The 11,337-nt window shown below is 44.2% G+C and overlaps 1 protein-coding gene across 5 annotated transcripts in view; it reads left to right on the top strand.

Moving 5' to 3' along the window:
- LOC126920357 (uncharacterized) overlaps nt 1-10,962 on the top strand; it is a 55,570-nt gene extending 44,608 nt beyond the window's left edge. For 4 of the 5 annotated variants that reach the window (XM_050730584.1, XM_050730585.1, XM_050730583.1 and 1 more), the window contains exons 8-14: nt 104-221; nt 445-684; nt 1,917-2,074; nt 5,658-5,773; nt 5,853-6,057; nt 6,945-7,412; nt 7,812-10,962. In XM_050730584.1, the coding sequence (XP_050586541.1) occupies nt 104-221; nt 445-684; nt 1,917-2,074; nt 5,658-5,773; nt 5,853-6,057; nt 6,945-7,412; nt 7,812-9,903 (3,397 nt within the window). In that variant the 3' untranslated portion in view covers nt 9,904-10,962. The remainder of the gene's footprint in view (nt 1-103; nt 222-444; nt 685-1,916; nt 2,075-5,657; nt 5,774-5,852; nt 6,058-6,944; nt 7,413-7,811) is intronic. The other variant, XM_050730588.1, reaches the window with a different exon arrangement.
- The last annotated feature ends 375 nt before the right edge of the window (nt 10,963-11,337 follow it).

Raw genomic sequence — 11,337 nt, forward strand, 5'->3', positions numbered from 1 at the left:
AAGAATGCAGAAATCAATCTGCTACTAGTTCGTAGAAAATACACGTTTTTTTTATACAATTTCCACGAAGAAGAACCGTTTGAAGATCAAATCTGTCGAACAGGTTTGACCTGATGTATGGCGTGACGGAATCAGAGAAGTTTCACATTCTGTCACCGATAGCGTTGTTGCACGGAATGGTGGATGTGCAGAGAGATGAAGTTTTACGAGAATATGCCAAGGTAATTGTCGAATCGTCAATCTGTTTTTTTTTTTTCAATTTCCTCGTTTGTCAAGTAGAATTCGTTGAAATCGATCGCGATTTATTGGCAATGAAATTGGCACGCGCGAACGTCGAGGAGCGGAATTTCGGCTAGGAATATTTGTATACAGGCCGATATTGAATCCGGCGAGATTCAGCCGACGCGCGAATAACAAAGTGACGCGATATTTCTTGGTCGGCAGGCGACGCACGAACTGGAAGCGGAACTAATTCTGTCGAAGATTCTGGAACAATACGGCGATTTCTCGGCTGGCTTTACGAACGACTACACGCTGAAGAATCGGGATCTCGTTCTGGATGCTCTATCCGACAGTGGTACCGTCGCGCCATTAATAATGACCGCGAATTTACATTCGAGGGCAAATCCAAAGAGCTACATGTACATCTTCTCGCATCCGAAAGCGATGCAGGAGTACTCCGGCGTAAGTACGTCCTTGGGAACACTTTCAGAGTTAGCATACCGCGAATATACGCTCATGTCGCTTAAAAATGACGAACGCCTCTAAATCTCTTCGTTGAATTCGCTTCGTTCGAGTTCTACGTTCCTTTGCCTCGGATACACGTGGCCTGAGTGAATCCTCCGTGACTAACGATCAGGCCGTTTTCATATAGTCGAATGAAACTTCGTGCAATCGCAATTTGATAAAAGATTCACGCCTCGGGCCGGAAAAGCGCGCGATAATGGCGCATCCGTGTGTCTAGCTTGACAAATTCAGCCAGGTCAAGAATCAAGAAGCTGGCAGAAATATTAAGGAGTCGCATAAATCCGTCGAGGCTGTTCTCCTCGTGAAAACTGCAACACGTACGATTAGACGATGTACTTTGCATTTTATTCATTTTCTCGCAGCAAGCGCGTGGCGCAGCGGATTCCTTGGCGGAAACAGGCAGCGTGACCTACTGACTGTTCGTTGGTCGGTCGTGCGCAAACGGGGAGAAAAATCCCGGCTACGAGACCCATTTGGACGCCGTCCAACTATTTTTATCGGCGCTGCGTGTCGGCCTGTTACGCTCTGTCCGAGAGTACAGTGACCGACCAGTGTCGTTAAACCGAATGTAACAACGTTTCTGCTTTTCAGCTACAGCTTACAGGCTTGGCTCCCTTCCGTTGAACGCGGGATTTACGAACGATAGACCCCAGACTGCGAGACGTTCTCCACAGGAAATTCATCGCGTCGTCGTTCTTGCCATCGCGCTAGCGAAACCGGCGACAAATCAACCGATTCGCCAAACGTATCTCGATTAATCGTAAAAACTGTAAAAAATTATAATTCCTTCCAGAAAAATACTTTGACCCTTATCCATCGAATAAGCGGGCACGTGCAATTTGTTCGGAAATCGACGTTCTTACGTTCTACGAAAAGGAAGACTCACTGCCCTCGATATCTGGAATCTGCAATATATATACTCAACGATCATTGACCGCGATCGTCCAGAAAGAACGGGCTTATCGAAGAGTATCGATCAACCGGAATATAGAATAACAATGGGGTCGATGGAGTTAAAGCACAACGCAGAGAAGCGGAAGTTAATAACAATGGCTGCGGTTTCGCAGAGAGGCCCCCTCTTGACCGTTCTTCTGGACCGCGAAATTTTGGCGAAACTTTGTTGCCGGCCGGCAAAGTATATCGAACCAAGCGCTCTTGTATGTTCGCAGCAACAACGTCAGTGTACCGTGCACGGCGAGGAGCTGCCCTATGTTCTGGGCGTGCCTCTCGATGGGAGCAAATACGACCAGCGTCGCCGATACAATATCGGCGAAACTCTCTTCTCCGAAGCAATGATGAACTGGTGGTGCAGCTTCGCCTACGTGGGGTAAGTTGCTTCTAGGCTGCGCGCTGTTACGTGTACGTTGTATAACAAAATGCGAATTATTGCCTTTAGGCTCGGTATCGTCGAAAGGGTTTAAGTAGATCCGCTATTTTCCATTTTCTCTCTTATTCCCTGATCTCTATGCGTTGTCTTCTTTACAGCGAACGTACATTACTGCCGGATGTATTCAAAAGAAATCTTTCGATCGTTCTACTCTTTTCTGTGAAAGATGGTCCAGCGCATCGCCATTTTCACTTGGCACAGTTTTCATAGACATTTTCCCTACTGTCGAGTACAATTAAACGGCATAAGATTCCCACTGGGAATTATGCTTCTCAGCCATCACCGAAACGACCGTTGCGATTCACGGCACGAGAAACGAGCATCAGGAAGATTTAACATGGTCGTGGTTAAATCTATTTGGAAAAATAATTACAAGTCTCACGAGCGAGAGTAATATCGGGAAATGGTTAAACATAAATATTCAGTAACGCGTATAATTGAAAATCATGTTTGAAAGCGCGTCAGTCTATTTTCCATTGGTCGGTTGATAATGAATTTCCAGAGCTGGATGAAACCCTTGCAGTTCTATCCCGTGGTCGTGCATCGCGCCGTGATATTCCGATTATTTGTATAAAATTCCGTGAGATTTACCATAAAGCCAGTCAAAGTGAAGTCGAGGGGCGAGGGAGTGGAGGAATGCCATAGATAAATAAAATGCGATGCTTCCATGTCCGCTTTCGAATTTATTATTTAATAATGGAATCGAGCACGACGGGGGCTTCGCTAATTTCAACCGATGACAGCATAAACAGCTTGCGTCGAGCAATGACCGTCCACGAATTTCCATTTTCAATATTTTCAACGGTTTACTAAAAATCCGAGAGGTATGATACCTATTCGAGGCTGGATTTTTCGAAACGTGGTAATCAAAAAATAATATAATTTTCGTAATAGAAATTAAATCTGGGACAACGTTAAAAGTAAATTTCCAAAATTTCCATCCTTTTGAGAATGGTCGCTGGAATCGTGGAACGAAGAATCATAAAATGTTCCGTTCATCTTTTCGGTAGAGTTGCTCCGGGATAGAGGGTTCAATCCGTAGATCGTAAATCACGATGACTAAAACGTGCACCGGTTAAATGGGGCGCGATAATTAAAACGTAGGTTAAATGGAGTAGTTGCGAGCCTCGTTCGATCGTTTCTGTTATTTACTATGCGTACGTGTTGTTCTGTAACTCATCGCGAAGCCTGCGTGTGAAAAAGGAGCGGCATACTTTTCCACGTTTAGTGCGTTTAGCTAGGACCGGAATATTAGGATTGGAGAACGTGCATATTCAATGATGGGCAAAGTATCGTGGAAATCGATCTTTCCGTTTTATTGATCGTTCGCAGTATAATTTTGAGAGAGCTGTTTCTAACTTCAGAAAACTTCGAAGAGAACGCAGATTACCGCGTTTGGAAGATAGGTATACCGAGGTGCGATCGATCCCATGAAAGTTCCAAATTCGGAGAATCTGTTTCCAATTGTGCAATTTGTTGGAAATTGTATACTTGGGGCGTTCTTTTTGTCGGACATGGTCGAACAGAACGAATTCAGACGGAACGACCGCTCGAGAATAAGTAAAAATTGTTATACAGTGGAAATGGAAGGTCGGACTGAAATAATGCAACAACGATCCTGTTCCTTTCGATAAAATTGGCTGCCTGTAATTTGACCCCCGTTATTCTGATACCGGTTATTGCTCAATTAACGATCCGATACGTCGGCCATTTTAATTTTCTCCATACAAGTAAATTACCTATATATACAAATTACTGGCACATTTCATTTCGAGCAGAGGGGGTGCGGGGCGTTTTACCACGGGCTGGACCAATCGACTCGACTGTTTTATCTTCGAAAGCACGAAATTTCTCTCGTATTTCATCGCACGCGTCAGGAGATAATTTTCGGAAACGAACTCTACCGGCAATATCGTCTACGAGTCATCCTTTTTGCTCGTCTCGTCGATCCTATCGGTGTTCTCGTATCGACGATCCTATATGTAGATATCATATTGTACGATTGTTCGACTTCCTTGGAAACAACAAACAATCGACCGAATCGATAATACGCTCTCTGCAACTGGTTGAGCTATTCGGTTTCAGGACCATCGTTTTATATACATACGAAAGAGATAGTTCATTTCGATCAGCGAGATTCGTTTCTGTCAAAACTACCCGCATTCCTTTATCCCCGATTTCCTGCTGCCAACCGAAGACTTTTTTGCCGGGACAGAAATGCATATGCATCGCGACACGGCGGTGAATCAGGAGGAACTGGGTCGATCCAATTAAGCGAAACAAAGTTGTTTAATGCACGCGGTGGCGATGGCGGTGGCAGCGGCGGCGGCGGCGACGGCGGCGGCCGAAGTAGACGCCACGTGTGTTCCACACGGCTTGTGACAGCGGCTGATCGATATTGCGCGTGACACGGTGTCACGCCTCCTTGGAAGAATATACCTGCAATGGTTGCACCCATGCGTACAATATATAAACGAAGGGCGTGGTGCGTCTTTGCCTTATGTTATAACCAATAAAGAGAAAAGAATTCTAGAGAAACGATCCTTGAAAAAGTCTGACAATTTCGTTCCGAGACGGGGATGATCGATGCAGTTTGAATTTCGTTGCTGATCAGTGAGTTAGTTCACATTTGAGAAAATATTTCTCCGGCTGTCAATGACGTTTCGTTTAGATCGTCAGTTTCGATCTGGTAGAATTTTATGCTCGCGTAGAAATCGTAGAAGAAAGGAACGTTCGACTGTGAACGGTAAAATTGCGCCCATAGTCGTTTCGGGACAGGGATCATGGTGTTCGTTGGCCGGAGAATGGCTTCCTCTCTCTCTCCCTCTCTCTCTCTCTCTCTCTCTCTCTCTCCCCCTTTGAGATACTCGTTCCAGGCAGAAGTTCCTTCGAACGCGCGAGTATCGCGTAACAGAAACGGAGTAGAGTTACCGTGTATCAAAATTTCGATATTGGACTGCTTTTCCGATATCCGAGCGTGGATATACGATATCATTTCGCGCGCGTCGGAGCAGGAGGGCCTGGAAATGCTACCTGGAACGGTTCTTGCCGGAACTTTATTGAAAACATCGCGAAATCGCAATTTTGGTTTTCATTCTGAAATTCGATTCCGATTGAGCCGCGAGAACGACCGACGAGCTTGTAATCTCGTTGATAAAAGTGCTTTACAACAGGGGGCACCTTTGTACGCTTCCATATTTTGTTCTACGCTCTGTTTCTTGAAAACGTAGCAAGCTTCGAGGCTTGTTGTTTAGGTGAAGCAGGAAAACCGTGTGGAACGGTGTGTTTTTACGTTCAAAACTGATAGAGCCGATGTAAACAAACAATTGAGAAATGTAAACAAATCACTCAGAGTATATAAACGAACGATCTAAGAAATGTAAATAAACGGCTAAAAAACATACGAAAAGCAAACAAACGATTTACCGTTGCAAATCAGAGAATCTTGTTTTCGTACAAATTAAAGAATCTTGTTTTTCTTTTGCTTCAAGACTTTTCCAATTGATTACTGTTCGCAAATTAGGAACCCAAACATTGCAAAGCGATATCCCTACTTGACGGATGGACCGAAGGAATGGCGCCAATACGATATCGATTGGCCCGAGTACGAACCTCAAAATCAGACCTACCTTAATCTTAGTAAGTCCACAAGGCTGTCTTGTTGATGAATCACGCTGATGGTTGTTACGACGAATACACGAAGTGTAAATTAACATAGCGATTCCACCGAGCACGAGTAGGCACTACCGGTCTGCAGAGATGCAATTCTGGAACGAGGACGTACCCTACCTGCTTCGTCCTCCTGGCAAAGGCACACCTTTGCCTATTCGACCTAAAGGACCAAGACCGCAGATTCTCGACATCGCGGATGGGATCGGAAAGTATGCAAATGCAAGTACGGAATATGACAGCTATGGTTCCAGGTTTGTAACGAGGATTTGGATTAAGAAGGAATAATTTGAATTTCAAGTTTGATCCATAAGAGGTAGATATCTGATGGATACTCTTTTAGGAATAATAAATCCACAACCGCGAAGATTTTCGTGTACGCAACACATCGTTCAATTATCAAGCGTGTTAACGACTGACAATTCTTTAATCGTAAAAATTTCTACCGGTGACACGCGTGTTTATATCCGGCGTTTTTCTCGTTAAAAATTCAACGCGAATGTCAATTGAAAAATTAGACATATTCATTTTCGTGCCGCATTATACAAAGCGGTATCTCGGGACTGTTTTTCAACCGTGTGCTAAACATTAATGAAACGTCACTTGCACGCCATCGCGCCTGCTTTCTTGCTTGTTTCGGGCCGCTTAAATTGTCTGTATTATACCGGTTGAATAGAATTCATTCAAACTTGCGTACAATGAGGCGAAACATTCGTTTATTCAAAGTTTTAATTTCACTTCGAACTAGAAGGCATAATTCATTAACATCCTGAAAGCAAGCAACCTATCAGAAGACCCGCACTTTCGACAAACAAACGAACGCTATGATTGAATTCCCCCGAACAAGTAACCGCTTAAACTCTAACACCTTATCGAATTACTCGCAATCCTGTCTATGAATATCTGTACAAGGCCGTACAAATCTGAGAAACTACCTAACTAACTCCGATCTAAACTCGCGTATACTCATGGAACGATACAACTTTACCCTCTCCCGTGATGAAAGCTTCCGTGCAGACACCTGCAGTTCCCGAAACTTTCGCACTTGCACATGTCCCTGACACAGCGATAAAAAAAATTAACGTTTTCTTTTTTCGTGATTTATCTCCGCAACAAAGCAAATAAGCCTTTTATCCGTCAGATTTAAGGCAGACGATCGCTACGAACCATCAACAACTGCAGACACTACAACTTCCTCGCAATCGGACGAAGAAGCGATTCCACAGCCAAGCACGCCAAAAAGTTCCTCCATAATCACTATGCTGATCGGTCTTGGACTGGTGTTCTTGTTAATCAATTTCACGGCGTTCGTCTACTTGTATTGCAAGAAACACGATGCGAAAGCTAAAGGCACTGGAGTGAAGAGACGCGTTAGTCAGAGAGAGGATTCGAAACGAGCGAAATCGGACAAGTTCGAGAACCACTATGGAGAGCTTGGTTACAAGAGCGACAGTAAGCCGGATCTGAACGACGTGATAAAGAACGACAAGGCGTACGACAACAATTCGAACTTTGGTAGACGATCGAAATTGTCTAGACAGAACTCTGGATCCACTATCGATACTCACGTCAAGGTTAGGGAGTGGATACAACAAGAGATCGTGCACAGGTAGGTAATTTCGACCAGCGAATCAATTAGAAACAGCTTCTTTGGATAGTTTGACAATGGTGTCGATTCGAGTAAGAGTGTTCTTAGAAATTCGTCGAACAGTTGATGATCCAATCAACGATTTCACTTAAAGACTTCGCCGCTTTGAGACGCGAGCTGATTCATCGAAATCACTGCTTCGGTCACGATTGTTTTCGATCTTCGATTCCACATCGTCGAAATTTGCCTAGCCAACTGTTTTACTCGTCTCGCAGAAATCGATCGGACGCGAAAGTTTTGAAAAATTGTTTCATTGAAAAATTTCTTTCCTTCGTCCACGGCCCGTGATTCATAAAATCTTCCTTACGGAAGCATCGATTTTTCTATTTATCGAATGTTTGTATATTTGTGTTCGAAAAGGTGTTCCCCCAGGTTTCTAAGGAAAACGCGAGAAACCTTGCAAAAGGAGCATCAGGACAAGCTAACGAAACAACAAGAAGTGGAGAAGAAAAGGTTAGAAGAAGAACTATCGAAAGAAAGGAAAGAGGAGCCGATCTACGACAAAGATCCAGCGCTGGTCGTACGTCCTGGCAAGAAATCAAAGGTCCCAAAGGTCTCCGTAGCCGTTGATGCCACACCCGCGACAAGAACCGAATCGATCCTGAACCAGGTGCCTATCGAGCTAGCAAAGGGCGTCGAACCGGACGATTCGTTCAACAAGAACATCGACTATCCTATAGTCGATCTCAGCCAGTTACAGACAGCTCCTCAAGTGGTTGTCATAGAGCATCATCACTCGAAGAGCGATCCGTTACCAATGGAAAACGTGTTGAAGAGCGTGAAACCGAATTTCTCCACACCCAGGATATACGAGTCCGATTCTGGCAGCGCTAGCAGTCTTTACGCGAAGATTAACCCAAAATTGAAATCCCGCTTACCTCGTCCCGAGCTGGCAGTGAATCCTGACGGATCGACCGTGGATCAGAGCGAGGAAATTTACATGAAGATGGGACCAAAGTTAACTACATTCGGCGCCAACAGTCCACCAAGCTGTGATATAAACGTAACCTGTAGGGAGCCTACGGTGGAGAGGGAATGCGTCAGTCCGGAGGAAGCCCTGAGGACGATCAAGCGCAGAAACTATCCCAAAGTTTTGCCAGACATCGAGAAAAGACGGTCCCTTCCAGCGCCCAGTAGCTTGTTTGCATCCAAGCAGCACGTCGGTTCGTTGAAGGATTATAGAAGTGGATCGCATTCGTCCTCTCATCAGCCACCTCAGCCTCCCCCAAGGATATTTGGTCCTTCTAAGAGCCTCGAGTTTGCAGAGGAGAACGAGAGTCAGCAGGAGCCGGAATCTGTCATTACTAATCTCCACGTTGGCCCGTTGCTCAGAAGGCAAGACTATACAACGAAGAACAATTCCGATCCGAGTATCATCGACTCTTTGGATGATAGGATAGATAGGACTAGAACGCAAGCCGGTGGAAGCGTCGACACTATTTATTCGAATCCCGTGTGTTCCGTTAACGAAACGTTTCAACCGACCTCCCACAGCGTGGACAAGGACATAGGGAATCCGATTGCTCTGCTGGAGGCCGGGATAGGCAATCCCAACTGGTACAAATCGTCTCCGTCTGGAAACGATACTTGTATAGTGACGGCGTTGTCGGAACCAAGAATCACAGGCAGAGAAATGAACAAACAGGTTCAATTTGGAGGCTCGAACTGGGACACCAGGATCCCCGGAATAGAACCAAGAATCGTTATCACGCCTAGAGTTGGGAATCTTCTGGGACAGGCGAATCAGAACTTGAGTCAAATCGTGGTGAATCTAGCAGACGCCACATCCGATGAAAAATTGGACCGAGAAATTAAATTCGGTACTCCGTTAGACTCGAACACGTCCAGCAGATCTAATATGAGCTCGATGGAACAATTGCAATCGGATTCGTTAACTTCGTGTTCGTCTCCCGATTCCAAATTATCAAATATCGCGAGCCAAGAACGAAAAGAACCGCGAATAATAATTACGGCGAGGGATACCAAGGTTTCGTCCTCAAGCATGAAGCAACCCAAAATTATCATCAAACCTACGTCCAGTTTGCAGAGGACCAGGGATCACAGAAATATTCCTAAAGTGTCTGCCATTCCACCTCCGGAACAAAGTTGTCAGAGCATCGATAGGGACAAGCTAGCGGAGCAGAGGGAAAAGCCACCCCTGAAAGAGAAACCGAAGATCACGAGGATTCCATCGTTTTCGAGGCGCAAGGAAGAGCCTTCGGGCGAAATCGAGAGGCCACCCATCTCCTCGTATCCTGAGAAAACGGAAATCGTGCACAGGGTGGAGGCAGTGGCCAGCGGAAAAGTGGTGAACGTGTCCGTAGCTTGCGATGGGAAGTCGAGCATTCCGATGTTACAACGGAAAGAGAGCGAGAAGTGTTCGAGCACAGAGTCGAGCAACGGAGCCTTGAATACGGGCACGATCAAAAAGAAGCCGGTGAACAGGAAGTAGGAAGCGTCTATCGCGTGCTTCATGTACCATTGTTAAACTTCAGCTACGTATTTTCAACTGAGTAGCTCTATGCGTTTGGAATCGGTAATCTGATGGTCCGCTTGAAGCTGTAATTCTGTGATGATAGTTGAAACAGAGAAGGAACGGCAATTATTTTTTATTTAACTGGACATACAATTTTGGAAAAGAATTTTGAACGTGGTGGAGAAAGAAGAATGACTTTGGTAAAGCTTGGGGACTATAAAATTGAAAGTGAGTGCGATAAGATGTCGTTTAAGGTTCGAATCCCTTGAGTTACGAGCAGGCCAGCCGATATGAAATGCCGAGTGTCGAGTGGAAAGATAAAGGGGAGTTAATGAAATTGTGATCGAGGTTCTTAATTAGTTTCCGTAGTGGCACAACGAATGCCCAGTATAATAATGGATTTTAGTACAACGAAATGATCTGCAAATTTTTTTCTTACTTTAGATATACGATTTCTAGTATTTTAATGTTTAAATAATATGATTTCTGCATTAGATACAATCTTTTTGTACTATTCTCAGTAATATTACCAATTATCAGAGCAGACTTTAGTTCGCCTGAATCTTTTGCTATTGGATGAAAGATAAATCAGCGAATTTTAAACAAATTCTTCGGATGTGATACGCTTTTCTAACCGCAGCTGTTTAACGAGCTTATTTTTACATAGAATCGTTCATTGTATAACCGACATTCCTATTTCTTTCGTAGGTTTTTTTTCGGAATTTAAACATTATTAAAATTTTCTCTCAAACATCGCTACTTAATCTTTAATTAAAATTTAGCAATTACAATTTAAGATTATATGTACCTTAATTACGTATCTGTATGCTAAATGCTGCTTACTTTCGATTACTTTTTAATCCTACCGTTTTCTTTTTAATGTTGAAAGATCATTTTTCTCTTTTTATCTAGATTCCCGTTCTTACCTGATTCTCGTTTAAATAATTCCTTCTTTTTTACCACGTTATCGAACGTCTTGTTCGCTCGGTCTAACATGTACACGAAGCTGAAATAAACGATTTTCATACTTTTCTAGCGGAGCAACGTGGGCTGAAAGTGTTTCCCTGAGAGGAGTGTCGCGGCGAGTCTCTGGTTATCATTTTTCAGTACGCGGCTGGCGTACCATTTATCTTGCAACTTTACCTTTATCCACCGGAACTTTATTATTAAGTAAAACAAAGTCTATAAGTCACAGAGCGTTGCCGGGGGGTGGAAGCTGTCTGAAGTAAGGGCTTGGTGGAAAGGGGAACGGAGGTTGGAAACGACGTGAAAACGGCTACCGACTTCACCACTCATACCCCAAACCGCTGTAACACCGTGTACGTTTGTGAATCGAATTGATTCTCGAAGTTCTACCAGAGTAATGCGATTTCCCTGCCGACCGATAAAGAAAAGTTCATCTCATTCCGG

The sequence above is a fragment of the Bombus affinis genome, chromosome 9 (assembly GCF_024516045.1).
Source record: "Bombus affinis isolate iyBomAffi1 chromosome 9, iyBomAffi1.2, whole genome shotgun sequence".
Taxonomy (NCBI): Eukaryota; Metazoa; Arthropoda; class Insecta; order Hymenoptera; family Apidae; genus Bombus; species Bombus affinis.